General features: G+C 34.1%; 1 protein-coding gene across 21 annotated transcripts in view; it reads right to left on the bottom strand.

Moving 5' to 3' along the window:
- The window catches only part of EHBP1 (EH domain binding protein 1), a 345688-nt gene that overhangs the window by 73513 nt on the left and 254180 nt on the right, over positions 1-17995 (bottom strand). For all 21 annotated transcript variants that reach the window (XM_072768534.1, XM_072768544.1, XM_072768539.1 and 18 more), the window contains one exon: positions 13730-13873. In XM_072768534.1, the coding sequence (XP_072624635.1) occupies positions 13730-13873 (144 nt within the window). The remainder of the gene's footprint in view (positions 1-13729; positions 13874-17995) is intronic.

Genomic DNA, 17995 nt, shown 5'->3' with positions numbered 1-17995 from the left:
AGGTCCAAACTCCAAGCAAACTATTTGGTTTCATTAAGGGCTTCCAGAAAAGGTGACCAAGACAATCCTTTCAGAAGCCAACAGGCAAGTGACTCTTTAAATTCTACTGTGCACAATGTATCACCGAGGGTTAATACACATATAAGCAATCAGTCAAGTATGGGAATACTTTTATCTACTTTGTGACAAAAAAGGAAAGCCGCATTTTACTTTCACTCTCATTAAGGCATTGCAAGGTTCTTTTATAACACCGAAACAGAGCATCAACAATCTCAGAGGCAGGAAAGATTAATGGTTAAAAAAAATTATATTAAGATAGTTGCAAATATTTTAAATACACAGAGAAAATAAACCTGCTAAGCATTTCACAAAATAGAATAAGATATTAAGAAATTAATTAGAGAGCTTTCTTTCTATAGTTAATGTTTTAAATGCAGTTTAACCCCCTTTTGGGAAGGGGACTATTTCAAAGGGCTCATTTTTGCACCCACCCCTGTCAAAGAAGGTCAGAAACACTCAAGTATAAAGTCACTGCACTGCTGTGGCACAAATAGTTTCTGCGGCTAAAATCAAACAAAGACCAATTAAACTAATCATAACGTTCCAGTGAACACAAGGAAGCTCACCTGGTATTCCTGGACTTCTTTCGTGAATTTTCAAATCTACTCAGTTCTTGGTATTATAATTACCTTGACCAAAATACTGTGAAATTACTGCTCTGATCTACTAATGGCTGCAAAAATCAAGTCGTTGTGGTTTCATGCCAAGGGGCCATAGCAAGGTGGCGCAATGATTTCTGACACAGAAGACAACTTCTAAAAACTCAAAAGGGAAAATTAACGGGATGTGGTTTACATTGCCAAGGACTGTTCATTAATTACCAATTTAATCACTGCTGGAGGCATGACATTACAAAAATCTGGCTGAAAGTTCTAATAGATTATGAAGACCACCTAAGAAGAGTGACCAAAAAATGTACAAAACAATTAATACTGTTTCACTGCTATCAAAGACACTCAGATTATTTTACATCAAGTGAAGCAAAGGAATTAGTAGCTTCACAGTGCCACCACTAGGAACTGTAAATACAATAGCATACAATTAGTAATGCACATGTGACTTTTCGTTCAAGGCATATATCCTTGGGAAAGCCAGAACATGATAAGGAGAACAAAAGAAACATTAAAAAATGAAATGAATAAAGATTTAAACTCTACCCTCGTGCATGCTGAGCAATAACAGAACAGGCAATATAAAATACAGCTCTTAGTAATGGTGATATCATCCTGGGATGTTCAACACTGCACTGAACTGCCATATGGAAAATGTCTATGGCCATTAATAGCCGCATAAAAGGAGTGTTCCTGATGGTAAGACACCTAGCCCTAGCTTCATGAATTCACAGCAATCTCAAATAAATAAGACTTTTGAGGCTAGGGGTTTATGGCTACATAATAGAAAAGATGCTTGAGTTTTTTTCCCCTCCTAACAATGATGGTGTTTTGTGTGACTTTGAAGATATGCTAGCAAGCTAACAATATGTTTTCTAAGAAGTCTACCAGCCATTGTTAGGATAGCAGACTTCAAATCAACTTAAATTTAGACATAATAGATAAACTATTATTTAAATCATAATGAATAAAAACCACTGCCTTGTACAGAGGCATTTATGCCGAACATAGAAATACAGTGGCATTCTTCTCCTATAAAATGCAACTGTAAAAAAGATTAGCTATACATTTAAAGTGTCTTACTGGTCTGAAACGGATTATGTACATTAAATCTTCTATCAATTGTGTTGGAGTAAGAAATAAGGAATATATTTTCATCTTAGTGCCCTGGGTATAGACATTCCAGCTCATATGGAGAATACAAATCCCTATGTAAGACAAAGTTCTCACTCCATGTATTACTAAAGGTTTTAGATTTCTTTTTCTAATATCCGATGTTCTTCTTTTAAAATTACAAATGCAAAGTTAACCTACTTCTTCCTAGTAATAAAGATGATAATATGTGTAATTTGGAAAAATAAAAATTTTAGCTTGACCTTATTAATTTTAAAGTTTAATTCTTAGAAGCTAGCCGTTTCCTTAATTCCTAGAGGCTAGCCATTTCAATACTAACAGAGTATTCATAAACATATATATATTTTTTATGATACTTAGGATATATGTAAATATAAAAACTATGGAAAAAGTTTCTATCTGTCTGGGATTACCAAAATGTTTAGTGTTTTCACCAATTGGATGGTAACTGCTTCTTTTATTATCTGGAGAAGATCTAGTGATCTTATCTAAATCTGCTACAATTATCAGCATGACAGACTAGTTCCATTTAAATCAATATTTTCTAATTAACATCAAAAGTACAAGGTTGATGTCCTGCCTCTTCACAGAACAAAATACCTGTTAAAGGTTTAATTCGCAGAAAAGCAGCTTGCATTCTTTTGGTTCTCACCAAAAAAGGCTTTTGGATTCATTACCAAAGACTAGCAAAAAAAAAAAGGGGGGGGGGGCACTGTATCTTTTCCGATTACTGGTCCTTACAGTTTACCTAAAGACTGACCAACTTAAAATTCCATTCCCATATACAGTTTCCTTTAGAGGATTCAAATATTCCTGCAAACCTTTAAAGATGGATACTGCAAACCTTCTAGGACTTGCTGATATCTTGCAATTTGAACCTATTAAGTGAGGATGGGCTCCTACACCAATTGATTGTAATGGGTCACTCACTATCCTTGCAGATTAAAATTGAGGAAAACTTTAAGTCTGTTTTATAATAATGTTGTAATTCTTTTCTGCGCTTTCTTAAAAAAAAAATCTTCCAGGTACCAACACGTATCTGCAAATCATTTTCTTATGCTATGTAATTAAGAGCTGAAAAAACTAAAAACAAACATAATTTATAAATTAAAGAACCAACCCAATTCTTTTTAGACTTCCTATTTTTAAAATAGATTTTATAATCTATTTTACAGATTAACCTTTCTTAAAAACTTGTATGGCATCATTTTTCTGATATGTTCCAAGTGCTTCATAAATATCCTAACAATTTCAAGGACCTCATCCCTTATTCTCGGAGTGTATTGATCTTAAAATTTAGCACATAGCTGCAAACATCTCCTTCAGCTATCTATATAATTACATGAGTATTATTAAAAGTAGTGGATTTATTAAATATATTTTTTAAAAAGCAATTATATTCTTATGCAAAGTAATAAACAAAAGAGTCTGAAATAGACTAGATTGTTAAAGTTTATTTGCGCATTTCTTGGGAAGAGAGTGGGGAAATCGAGTAATGAAGAAAAATAAAAAAGGAAATTTATTTATTTATTTATTTATTTATTTATTTATTTATTTATTTATTTATAAGAGACACACACACAGAGAGGCAGAGACATAGACAGAAGGAGCAGACTCCCTGCAGGGAGCCTGATGTGGTACTCAATCCCAGGATCCTGGGACACGCCCTGAGCCAAAGGCAGACGCTCAACCACTGAGCCACACAGGAGTCCTGGAAATTTCTTTTTTTCTTGAAAACAAAAACTATTACATTTTTCTCAGAGTGTGTGTTTAAATATACTATTTAAAATAAAGGAGGCTCCTTTGGATTAATGATGACTAGACTGTCGAACCTGCCAAACTCTTAAATTGTACTTTGAAAACAAATTATTTTAAGTGCATGTGGAAAACTATGAACAAAACAAGTATCATACTTAAAATTTACATTAGTAAAATGTAACATGAAAATCTTCACAGAACTATAGGAATAGGAAGCAAAAAAATACAAATCAGAGAGACTCACAACAATGAAATCTGTTTCCTAGAGAAAAATAATTTCAGGAAGCACCTGAAACAGGTTAAATGGACATCTAAAGGCACAGACACAAATGGGTCATGTAAACTACTAAAAGGGATCGAAGTGCAATATATGCTAGCTTAGCAAGTTCTCATTAAAACATGCAATACTGGTCTTGGCAAAAATTAAGAAAAATTAATAAGGTTTATAATATCTGTGTTTGTGAGTTGCCATTTAAAATAAATTTTAGCTCAAATCTTTCCTGGGGATAACTTACATAGTCTGTACATAAGGATCCACCAGATAAGATTACCCAGAGTTGTTTTCAGTGTCTTAGAAATTGCTTCCCAGTTTCCAGCCTAAAGCTATACTAATTTATACAAGAGGTAATGTTTGGTAGAGTGGTGTGCTTCAAGGCAGAGTTGGGAGCTGAACTCTAATCAGAGGTCCCAGCATCCAGGAAGGACAGGTGTGTGTGAGGATTTGGTGTGTACACATCATAACAACAAAGAAAGGTATCACAATGTAGGATTCAAGAAAGGAAAAAAAGGATGATACAGGGAACCTTAAGTCCCAAGGTGGTCAATGTTACCTCTGTAATTGACCCAAGAAAGGGGGGCAGACACTGTAACTTTCTCAGCTCAATGATAATCAATCCTGCTTTAAAGCAGGATTCTTCAGTAGACATCTTCCCTGTTTACAAACATTTACTACCAAGAAACTCCTTATAGTAACCCAAATTTTTCATGCTTAAGCTCATGTTCTTATTAGTTGAAACTCAGAAAATATGAAAAATAGCCTGTATTTATTCATTGAATAAACATTTACTTAAAGTTTGGTGATAAGGGGATGCCTGGGTGGCTCAGCCATTGAGCGTCTGCCTTCGGCTCAGGGTGTGATCCCGGGATCTGGGATCGAGTCCCACATTGGGCTCCTTGCAGGAAGCCTGCTTCCCCCTCTGTGTGTGTCTCTGCCTCTCTGTCTCTCTCATGAATAAAATCTTTTAAAAAAATTGGTGATAGGAATACCAGGTTCTTATATTTGAATAGCTTATAGCTGAGCAAGAGAAAGATGTATAATTAGGTAATAGTACAGGATAAATGCAATGGGAGAGATATGTACAGCATATTAGAAAAAGATACAGGAAAAAAAAAAAGAAAAGAAAAAGATACAGGAAGGAGAATTAGCTTTACTGCTAGAAGCCAAGACACAGATACTCATAGAATAAGTATTTCAGTGGAACCTGACAAGCAAAGAGAGGCATTTCAGGGAGAAAATAGCCAATGCTTGATGCAGGAATTGAAGAGTATGCCACATTCTCTCTGCAAGCAACTTAGTAGAGCTGGACTGTGGAGTGAATAATAACAGAGAAGAAAGAGATGAGGATAGAAAGGTAAGGAACAGGATTTGCAAGGACCTTTGTATAAGGCCATGCTGTGTGGTTGGGAAGTTTACTCCCTCTGTAAGTGAGAGTTACCAGGAAGATTTTGAGCCTTCATATGCTCAAATTAGTACTTCTTAAACTATTTCCTAGTTTTCCCTTCTTTATATTTTATAAGCTTGTCTTTCATTATATGTAGGTATTTGCTTTCAAACCTTTATTTCTCTGAATCCTCTGTAAATTCTCACTCTCAGCCCAGAACTAGATACAAAAATCTTAAAAGGAGGTAACCTGTACTCGGTACATGGACACTGTCCCATGCACTATAAGCCTCAAGTACTCCAATACTAATTATTAAAATAGCTCTTCTCATTCTTCTTCCTGTTCATCAGAAGGTCCTAGGCTAGTTTAATAGAAAAAGAGTTGAGGGGGGCCTGAGTGGCTCAGTCAGCTAAGCATCAAACTCTTGATTTCAGCTCAGGTCATGATCTCATGAAATCAAGCACCTTGTTGGGCTCCATCCTGGGTGTTGAGCCTACTTAAGATTCTCTCTCCTTCCCAACCTATTTCACATTCTTGATCTCTCTCTCTCTCTAAAAAAAAAAAAAAAGAAAAGAAAAGAAAAGAAAGAAAAGAAAAGAAAAGAAAAGAAAAGAAAAGAAAAGAAAAGAAAAGAAAAGAAAGAATTAAAAAAAAAACAGTTCAAAAGGAGAAAAGATAGAAAATGCTGACAAAGTCCTAAATCAGTGTGTCGTCAATCGAGTATGGAACAGTAAACTCTTCAGTGAACTCTTAAAAATTTAAGGTCAGGGTCTCATTTATTCAAAACTGGTCACTCCTAGGTACCATTTTTTTTTTTTTTTAACTCATAGCGTGGGATGCCTGGGTGGCTCAGCAGTTTAGTGCCTGCCTTCGGCCCAGGGCGTGATCCTGGAGATCCGGGATCAAGTCCCATATTGGGCTCCCTGCATGGAGCCTGTTTCTCCCTCTGCCTGTGTCTGCCCCTCTCTCTGTATGTCTCATGTATAAATAAAATCTTTTTTAAAAAAATAAAAACCTCATAGCGCAATTCTCAGGTAAACTAAGAACACAAAAAGCAGTGGGTAGCAGCAGGTGTATCTCCCCTCCAGCAACTCAACTTTCAGTACAGTAGCATACATTATGATGGGCAAGATAATTTACAATAAAATTTAAAATAAGAGCACTGTAAATTAAGGCACAAATTAAAGCACATAAACAAGTGAAAATAGTAGCAATCAGTTCACTAAATTAGATGCCAGCTTTTTTTTTTTTTTCAGTTAGACCTTCTCTTTTTATTTACCAGAAGTCTTTTGATCTCTCCAGAGTGAAAGAGATGCTGACACTGAAGTGGGAATGGCATTAGTCATGGTTCCCTTACCCCCTTCACCGTGGATACCTATTAATTTGAATGTCACACAAGGAAAAAAAGAATTTTGCTTCCATTCTATAAATGGAAAACAGATTTTAGAGAAATTAAGCATTTTCTAGTTTTAGTATTACCTAATTCACATTCAATTGCTCAAGAGATGAAATTGGGCATTTTCCCTCTTCCTTTTGTATCCCAAGTTGGCTATCCTACTTTTCCAAATTATGGGCAGTACTGCTAAATAAATCTAATCTGTACATATAAGAGCTATCAGAAATGATAAAGAAAATGACCAAATTAAGAAAACTATTATGTTCTTGGAAAAAATATCAACCTGATATCAAACTGTATACTAAACTGAAATACTAAGAAACAACAGCAAGGTCTAACTTCTATATTTGTACAAGTGTACTGAGCTGCCATTTAATATTCTCCCTTCTATTATCATTTCACTAAACTAAGCTATAAGCCCCCCAGAGCATGAAGTGTCAAAACTAGAATAATAGTTATAGGATGTACTATTTAGTTCATGAAATTGATGCTCTTCGTAACACATCCATACAGAGCTTGACTTTTCTGAAAAATAAGCAATAGTGGAATGCACAAGAAAGTTTTAAAACTGAGTTTATTTTTTATTTTATTTTATTTTGGGGGCTGTGTGGAGGGACAGGGGGGTGCAGAGAGAGAATCTTAAGTGGACTCTAACCCAAAGTGGAGGCCAATGCTGGGCTCGATCTCACAACCCTGAGTGCCAAAATCAAGAGTCAGATGTTTAATTGACTGAATCACCTAGGTACCCGATATTGAGTTTAAACTGTAACTGAGAGGAGGATGCAATAGTATCTCCTATGCCACATATTCCTCCTACAGTATGATTTTGACCCTCCTCTCATTCAGTGGTGTAGGGTCTATGTTTCTGCTCCTTAAACCTGGGTGGAGCTCTGTGGCTGCTTAGGCCACCTGTATACCAAAAGTGATGCAACATGACTTTTAAAGCTAGATCATGAGAATGTCATGCATGTCTGCCTTACTCTCCTGGGACATTTGCTCATAGACTCAGCCACCATGCTGTGAGGAAGCCTAAATTAGCCCACGTGGAGAGAATGGAGAGACAGTGGAGAGACCATATGCAAAGGCTACATGAAGGTATTCCAATTGATAGTCTAGCAGAAGTCCTGGCCAAAACCCAGCCCCATAAGTAATGGAACAGAAACAAGCCATTCCCACAGTATCCTATCCCAATGCCTAAATCACAGAATCTGTGAGCATAGCCAGTGGCTGTTTCATGCCAGTAAGAAAGATGATTTTTTTTTTATGCAGCAAAAGATAACCTGAAAGAGAGGGTAAAGAAAATATCTCTGGGACTATTTAAAGCATGGTTTCATTTGCAATAGGATACAACTCTGGGTTAAGTGGGAAACAAATGCAACAAAGTGACCAGCTTGGCATGTAGCCTACTAGCCAGGCAGCATGGAGCTGCTCTTTCTGGGAAAAGCAACAACTATAACAATAAATGAATAGAAGACAACTAACCCAAATTACATAGGTGGCAGTCCAAGAAACTATGAGATACTTTATGAGATATCATGATTACTACTCATCAATCACAAACAATAGGCATTGAGAATTTCATGTCTTCTCAGTGTGAACAGGACTGCTATTACTAAATCTGCCATTTATTCCACACCTATGCACAAACTAGCATCATTAACTGTACACACATGTTATCTTAGAAATACTGAAGTCAAGTTTGTTTGGGTACACTAAGAAAAAAATTGTGCTAAAAATACTTATTTTGGATACCACAAATTTCCCTAGTTTGAAAAAATCTTAATGTGGCATATTTTTAAAACAGAAATAAGGGGGAAAACCCCACAAAAGCCATTTGTTGTATTACCCCTTAGAGATAAATATTGTTAATATTTTGATTATTTTCCTTTCTGTCCTTTTCAATGCATATAAAAGTCTATCATCTCAAAATGAAGTTCATATGCAATGTATAGTTTTTATCTTTTTTATACAAAAGGTTATTGTGAGCATTCTCCTACGTCCTTTCAATATTTTTAAAGACATTATTGTAGAGATAAGTTTTTAAAAATATTTTATTATTTGTTTATTATTTTTAAAGGTTTTATTTATGTATTCATGAGAATCACAGAGAGAGGCCAAGACACAGGCAGAGGGAGAAGCAGGCTCCACACAAGGAGCTTGATGCAGGACTTGAACTCGGAAATCCGGGATCACCCACTGAGCCAAAGGTAGACGCTCAACCGCTGAGCCACCCAGGCGTCCCTATATAGATAAGTTTTAATGGCTATATAACAAGTACATTTATTTGGATATTGTGAGCATTCTCCTATGTCCTTTCCATATTCTTTCAAGCATTATTGTATAGGTAAGTTTTAATGGCTACATAACAAGTACATTTATTTGTTACAATTTATTTGATCATTCCCTTATTTTGCACAATTACCATTTTGTAGTTTTTGCTATTACAGATAACATTGTGATGAACACCTGCATAGGGAAATGAACTTTTTTTTTTTAAAAAGATTTTATTTATTTATTCATGAGAGACACAGAGAGAGGCAGAGACACAGGCAGAGGGAGAAGCAGGCTCCATGCGGGAAGCCTGATGCGGGACTCGATCCGAGGACTCCAGGATCACATCCTGGGCCTAAGGCAGGAGCTAAACCAGTGAGCTACCTGGGCGTCCGGGGAAATGAACATTTCTTGATGAAGTCTAATTGCTTTCTAGAAAGGTGTGGCAAGTTACATGCGACCAGCAGTATGAAAGAGTCATCAATAAAACGTCACCAGCGTCATGTTTCTTAAAATCCAAGTTATATATTTTACAGATGTAAGATGTCACAACATAGAATAAGAAATGTTTTGGGGTGCCTGTTTGGTTCAGTCAATAGAGTATGCGACTCAATCTCAGGGTTGTGAGTTGGAGCCCCAGGTTGGGTGGAGATTACTTAAAAATAAAATCTTAAAAAATAAAGACAAAACCTAAAAAAAAAAAAAAAAAAAAAGAGATGTTTTAGTAAGTAACTTCTGATATTGAATTCACGCTAATATAATTTAGATAAAAGCTTAAGTTTTATTTGAAAAATAAAGAATATAAATTACTGGTGCCTTCAACAGAAGGACGACCAATAAAATATATGTTGAAACTGAAGTAATAAATGAATAAACCAAATGAAAAATTCAATTATCATCTTCTTAAAAAGTTGGGATACTTGAATTCTAAGCCTCATTTATCACTGTCTGCAACTCTAGGTAAATTTAAAAATTTTTTCCTAACTCATTTTCTTAGTGTCTATAAATGATAAAACAATTAGTATCTATTTCTATTTCACAAGGATGTCAGTAAAATAAAAAAAGAAGGAAATATAACACAATACTTTAAAAACAAAATCTCTGAAATCAAATTGTTTAGGTGTCAATTCTTGGCTCTGTTACTTATTAGCTGTGTGACCCATAGGGCAATTCGTTAATTTGTCAGTTTTCTCAACTGTAAAATAGGGATGATAATAGCTTATACAATTGTTGTGGAGATTAAATGAGAAAATCCATGTTAAATCACTTAGAATCCTGCTTGACAAATAGTAAGTGGTCGATAAACATTCAATGATAATTATTTATGTATGTAAAATTTATGCATAGGTAAAGTAACTTGTTTTAAAGATCTACTTGGCAGATCATTTAAATCTCAGGTATTCTGGGATGTCTGAGTGGCTCAGCAGTTGAGCATCTGCCTTCAGCCCAGGGCGTGATCCTCACGTCCCGGGATGGAGTCCCACATCAGTCTCCCTGCATAGAGCCTCCTTCTCCCTCTGCCTAGGTCTCTGCCTCTCTCTTTGTGTCTCTCATGAATAAATAAATAAAATGTTAAAAAAAAAAAAACCTCAAGTATTCTGAATTCAAAATCAACACAATGGAATAACATAGAGCTATACATTCTCTCTAATTTTTAGAGCCTGAAATAACTATGAAACAAGGTGTATCAAAAACAAAATATAGTATCAACAAAAATAACTTTTTTTAAGAGAGTGGGAGAGAGAATTTTAAAGGCTCCACATCTAGCATGGTGCCTGATGTGGGGCTCGATTTCATGACCCTGAGATCATGACCTCTGATGATATCAAGACTGTGACACCAACTGACTGAGCGATCCAGGTACCCCCCAAATAACTTTTCTTAAAGAGATATTTCTTTCTGTGGTTCTTCACTTCACTGGATCCCTTTCACCCATCAAATCTTAGTACAAATGTCTGCTCCTCAGATCACTTAAGCCCTCACTTATTTAAATTATCTTATAATATACCACATAGTTTTCACACTCTAGTACTTTATTATTATGTGTGTCTTCCCACCATAATGTAAACTCAATGATGGAAGAAGCTCAGTCTTTTCTGTCACTATGAATACACTCAGTTCAGACACTCAATGAATATCTGATGAATGACCAACAAATTAATGATATAACAGATAATTAGGTACTGAAAGAGTTGGGATAGAGGCTACAAAACTTAAAGATGGCCTGCTAGATTTAGCCTTCTCATTTTTATCACAACCAACAGTTTAAAAATACATTTTTTATCAAGACTGAATAAGCACATTTACCCACATAACTAAAGGAATTTTCAGACAAAAATACTATGCTTACTACATGTGATGTATTCTGAGATTTTTATTCTATTATATTCCTTTTCATTAAAAATAATTACTGCAGCCCACTAAACTGATATTATATCAATTATATAAAGACTTAAAGTGTAAAAAACACTGCTCAAGGTCAGAGGTTATTAAGCTCTTATCTGAAAGGTATGTTTAAACAAATGCATGGAAAGGAAGAAATAAAAGTATCTGATCACAGATGACATGATTACCTATGTAGAAACTCTGAAAGAATTGGAAAAAAAAAAAAAAAAGAACTCTACTGGAACTAATATGCAATTATAGCAAGGCTGTAGGATACAAGGTTAATATACAAAAGAGAATTGCTTTCCTATATACTAGCAGTGAACAAGTGGAATTTGAAATTAAAAACAAAACGCTATTCACATTAGTGAAATCTAACAAAATATATACAAGATCTATATGAGGAATATAAGGAAATCAAGGAATAACTAAATGAAGAGAGATTCTATGTTCATAAGTAGGAACACTCAATTTGCAACAGACATATCTGATAAAAGATTATACCTAAAATACACAAAGAACTGTTGAAGCTCAACAATAAAAAAAACTAACAACCTGGTTAAAAACCTCTCCAAAGGAAGATCTACATATTGCACATACACATATGAAAAGATGCTCCAAATCATATGTCATCAGGGAAATGTAAATTAAAACAATGAGATACCAGTAAACATCTTTTAGAATGGCCAAAATCTGGAACACTGACAATACTCAATGTTGATGAAGATGTAGAGCACCACAAGAATTCTTACCTGCTGGTGGGAATCAAGATGGGACAGCAATTTTGGAACGTAGTTTGTATTTACTTTTGTAAAAAATTGCCACTTTTACCATAAGATCTAGCAATCATGTTTCTTGGTTAATTACCCAAAGGAGTTAAAAACTTATGTCCACACAAAAGCCTACACATGGATAATTACAACAACTTTATTCCTAACTGCCAAAAATTGGAAGCAATCAAGATGTCCAGGTGAATGGATAAATAAACTGTAGTACATCCAGACAATGGGATATTATCCAGCACTAAAAAGGAATGATCTTTCTACCTGTCAAAAACATGGAAGAACCTTAAATGCATATTACTAGGTGAAGGAAGCCATTCAGAAAGGGCTATATACTATATGATTCCAACTATATGACATTCTGAAAAAGGAAAAATTATGGAGACAGTAAAATTATCAGGTTTCCAGAGTTTGGGAGTGGTGGAAGGGATGAACAAGTGCAAAAGAAAATTCTTAGGGCAGTGAAAATACTCTATGATACCATATTGATGGATATATACCAATATAAATTTGTCCAAACTCTTAGAATGTACAACACCAAGAGGGAACCATAATGTAAGCTGTGGATTTTGGGTGATTATGATGTGTCAGTGTAGGTTTATCAGTTCTAACAAATATATCACTCTGTGTGGGATGCTGTTAAGAGGAGAAGCCCTGCATGTGTAGGTGCAGGGTGTATATAGGAAATCTCTGTACCTTCCCCTCAATTCTGCTGTGAACCTAAAACTGCTTTGAAAAAAAAAAAAAAAAGAAAAGAAAATCTTAATTAAAAAAAAAGAGCATGCAGTTTTGTATATGTGAATTTGACAGTAAGGTAGGATGTCACAGTTTTCAGATTCATGAAGAGTTTCCTGTCCCCTTAAATTTAAGGGCTTCTACTATCATACATTCATTATTATTTGTAAAGCACTACACAAAAAATATGTATTAAAAAGTGGTTTAACATAGAGATAACAGTATATGATAGAAAAGAACACTGATTCTAGTCTGAGAAGGCTCAAATTCAAATACTGGATTTATCATTTACTAACTCTGCAACGTTGTACAAATTACCGTATCTATCAGCCTCAGTTTTCTCATCTGGAAAGTAGATGAACATCTACTTCATGGGGTTAGGTAAAAAAAAAAAAAAAAAAAAAAAAAAAAATATATATATATATATATATATATAAAACAGCCATTATAAAACCATAGATAAAATACAATCTTAAAGCACAATTAAATTACAAAAATAGATTATTCATGTGTATACAGAAATTATATTCCAAAAACTTACTTTTCCTTATAGCTAACACTGCTGTATAGGAATAATTATAACATGTTCTTCTAAGTATGAATTTGTCAATTCAATAAATGTACCAAGTATCTTCCCCATATAAAACGTCAGTGAAAAAATGATTTAGCAAGAACAAACTGATGGTTTCCAGGAGGGGGATATGGGTGGGGATATGGATGAAGCAGGTGATGGGGATTAAGAAATGCACTTGTCATGATGTGCACTGGGTGATGGACAGAGTTGTTGAATCACTATATTGTAAACCTGAACTAATCTAACACTGTATGTTAACTAGAATTAAAAACTTAAAAAAAAATGCCTTAGCAGAAGTATAATTACTCCCCTCACTCCCATGATTGCAATAATTTTATAGCCTTTTAGCCAATGTTCCTCACATCACTTAGCTGCCTGTTGCAGAGTGGTGTGGCTGCATTGGGATTCTGCTTATTTCCTGCTTTTAAAGCTGCATCTCTTCTTGCTTGCTCAAGCAGAACTCTTGCTCTTTCTTTAAGTTCTTCTTGTCTTGATAACATTCGATGCTTAAAAGCAAAAATATAGAATTAGGAACTCAAAAAATAAAAACATATAATCTATATTTATAAACTAATCAATGGTTTTATTATTTGCCAAAATAATAGAGATCAGGAATAAGACTGTAGTTTTATGAGATTACTTAAAGAAAATATTAGTGCTGACTAGAAACTATAGAAAATCTTGACATATAGGAAATATATCTTTACTACCTAAAACTGGATTACATTTAATTTCCATTTTTACTAGAATATATTCCCATAAAGCATAATATATATTATATACATTCTTCATATTTGCTAATCACAGTATAACCTGGCAAAGACATTTTTTAAAAATTTTATTTCTTATGGTCTTTTAGGACTGATAAGTTGTCTTCCAAATTGGCATGTTGAAAGATACTGAAATCTGTGACAATAATCCTTTAAATACTTAACAATTAACATTTATAGAAAATTCAAAACTATCATATTTTGTTTAAAAAAAATAAAATTGGTTTTCTCCATTGCTCACTTACCTTACAACAAAAAAATTAACAACAACAGAATTGGAAGAGTATTTTCTTGGATTAATTTGTAATCTTACAATATATTTTCAGGTAACAATAGGTAATGACCACCAATGGAAATCAGTTCTTAAATGAGAATACTAATTCAAAACACAAATATCCATAATGTTTATAGTTCAAATTCCTTTTTTCTTCCAAAAAATAGTCAACTTCTGGCTTTAGATGGCTATTACTATTACTCTGATATTTAATTTCTTTTACTTCTCTGTCATTGTATAGGTTTGGTTCAATTTTAAGTAGCATTCATGCTCAAGGAAGAGGTAATAAAGAGTAAGCATATTACTTTATTTGGTATAATGTAAAATCTAAAAAAAAATCGTTATTTTCAGATATCAAGATTTTTACATTTTAATATAACTATTTTAAATTCTTTCCTGCAGTCTTAACCAAGGAAAAAAAATTTTTTTAAAATAATTTTTTAAAATTATTAAAAAAAATTTTTAATTTTAGGCAATACATAACTGCAGTTCAGTGGCTTTTACTATATTCACAAGGTTGTGAACCATCAACATTATCTAATTCCAGAACATTTTCATCACCCAAGGTTTTAAGAGGATTAAACAAAACTTCTTCACTTAATAGATATAATTGAAATATATAAGTGATAATGATAGATTTTTTGTCATGTTGATAGGATATAATAGAACAGAATTGGTCACTTCATTTAAACTGGTTACAAATCAACACTTTCTCAAAACCAGACCAGATTAATTAAATGAATACTGAATTTGCAGTCAAGACAGCAGGCTGTTAATCCTTCTTCCACTAATAGTAAGTAATGTAACATTGAACGGGTCACTTAAAAGCTATACTGTATTCCATTACATGACACTTAAAAACCTTGGAGTAAGACAGACCTTGGTTCAAATACTAAATACATCACTTAATTGTGGACAAATTACTCAATCTCCCTAAGCCTAAATTTTCTCATTTATAAAATGGGGCTAAAAATAGATCAATTCTCATATGGATAAAGATTAAGTAAAATAGAGTAATGTCCTGAGCACTAGATTAAATGTTAACTATTATATTTTTAAAAATATCTCAATTGCCTCGTGTTTAAAATGAGGGGAGATCATTTTTAAAATCCCACTAGCTCTAAAATTGGTGATTAAAAAATAATAATAAAATAAAATTGGTGATTAGAGTATAACATCCTTAAGACCCCACTGGCTCTAAATTTCAGGAGTCCACCACGTTTAGGGATCCTAGTTAGTTACACAGAAAGACTGTGTAAGACTGCCTTGGTCTTAAGAGCACATAAAAGCAAACTTTTTTTTTTTAATTGTAAATGTGATTCATATTTATTACCAAAATTTTAGACAATACATAAAAAAGAAGAAAAATAAAAATAGGGGATCCCTGGGTGGCGCAGCGGTTTAGCGCCTGCCTTTGGCCCAGGGCGCGATCCTGGGGACCCGGGATCGAATCCCACGTCAGTCTCCCGGTGCATGGAGCCTGCTTCTCCCTCTGCCTATGTCTCTGCCTCTCTCTCTCTCTCTGTGTGACTATCATAAATAAATAAAAAAAATTAAAAAATAAAAAAAATAATAAAAATAATCAGAGGCATCATGCTCCCTGATTTCAAACTATATCACAAAGCTATAGCAATCAAAACAGTATGGTACTGGCATAAAAACAGACAACATAGATCAACAGAACAAAATAGAGGGCACAGAAATAAATCCAAACATATATGGTCAATTAGTTTACAACTAAGGAGCCAAGAATATACAATGGGGAAAGGACAGTCTCTTCAACAGTGTTGGGAAAACTAGACAGTTACATGCAAAAGAATGAAACTGGATGCCTTACACTATATACAAAAATTAACTCAAAGTAGATTAAAGATTTGAACATATGACCTGAAATCATAAAACTCCTAGAAGAAAACACTGGTAAGCAACTTGACAACGGTCTTGGTGATGATTTTTCTGGGTTTGATACCAAAAGCAAAGGCAACAAAGAAAAAAATAAACAATGGGACTACATTAAATTAAAAAGTTTCTGCGTAATGAAGGAAAACACCCACAAAATGAAAAGGACTCTACTGTATGGGAGAAAATATTTGCAAATCATTTATCTAGGAAGGAGTTAATATCCAAAATATATAAAGAACAGACGACTCAACAGTAATCCAGTTAAAAAATGGGCTGAAGATTTGAATAGACATTTTTCCCAAAAAAGACCATGGGTACATGAAAAGATGCTTAACATCGCTAATTATTAAGGAAATGCAAATTAAAACCACAAAGAGATATTACCTCACACCTGTTGGGATGGCTATTATAAAAAAGGACAAGGAATTATAAGTGTTGGTGAGGATGTAGAGAAAGAGAACCCTTGTACACTGTTGGTGGGAATGTAAATTGGTGCAGCCACTGTGGAAAACAGGATGGAGATTCCTTAAAAATTTTAAAAATAGAAATACCCTATGATCCAGAAATTCCACTTCTGGGTATTTACCTGAAGAAAGCAAAAACACTAATTCAAAAAGACGTATGCACTCCATGTTCGCCTCAGCATTATTATTTTTAAAGGTTTATTTATTTGAGAGAGAGAGAGAGAGAGAGAGAGAGAACACGAACACATGTGTATACTCCTATGCTCGAGTTGGGGAAGAGTGGAAGGAGAGAATCTAAGCAGATTTCCTGCTGAGGGCGGAGCCCAACACAGGGCTTGATCTCATAACCCATGAGATCACCACCTGAGCTGAAACCAAGAGTCAAACATCCAACTGACTGAGCCACCTATGCACCAGCTTCAGCATTACTTGCAATAACTACGATATGGAAACAATCTAAGTGTCCACTGATGGATGAGTGGATAAAGAAATTGTGATACACACACACACACACACACATACACACACACACTCTCAGGGTACATCAGTCAGCCATAAAAAGGAATGAAATCTTACTATTTGTGACAACATGCATGGATCTTGAGGGCACTATGCTAAGTGAAATAAGTCAGACAAAGATGAATACCATATGAGAGATACAGATATATAAAGGTCATCATCACATGTATTAGCTACTCAAATGGGCAACATTATGACTCTAAGTCTATATAGCCATATTAAGTTATCAAGTTTCCTCTCAGAAATCTAATACTATTAGCTACTAGATGTACTATTATTTTATGAAGTACTAAGGAAGAAAAAACATTGTCAAACTATAACATACTATCTAAGTAGCATCTTGATTTCAGAGAAGTTAAAATGCAAAAAAAATGCATATATTAGCACTGATGAAAAATAGTATGTAAAAGAAAAAACATTTCTTTTTTATTGTTCAAAGTTAGCTGCTAAAACTGCCCAATTTTAAAAACCTATAAAATACTGAAGTCACATTACAGTGACTTGTCAGGCAGTACTTCTGACAAAAAACAACAAACTTTTAACTTCACCCTAAACAAAATTCTGACCATTAAGCCAATGGACAATAAACAAACACATACATAGACAAATAGATACCATCTCTATCATCCTGTGGATTTACTATACATCATTTAAACCTCCTGAATAGCTCAAAGTATGATAGAGTTTTAGAGCTAAAAA

This window comes from Canis lupus, chromosome 11 (genome assembly GCF_048164855.1).
Source record: "Canis lupus baileyi chromosome 11, mCanLup2.hap1, whole genome shotgun sequence".
Classification (NCBI taxonomy): Eukaryota; Metazoa; Chordata; class Mammalia; order Carnivora; family Canidae; genus Canis; species Canis lupus.
Note: the sequence above shows the minus strand (reverse complement) of the source record. Positions and strands in the feature narration are given on the sequence as shown.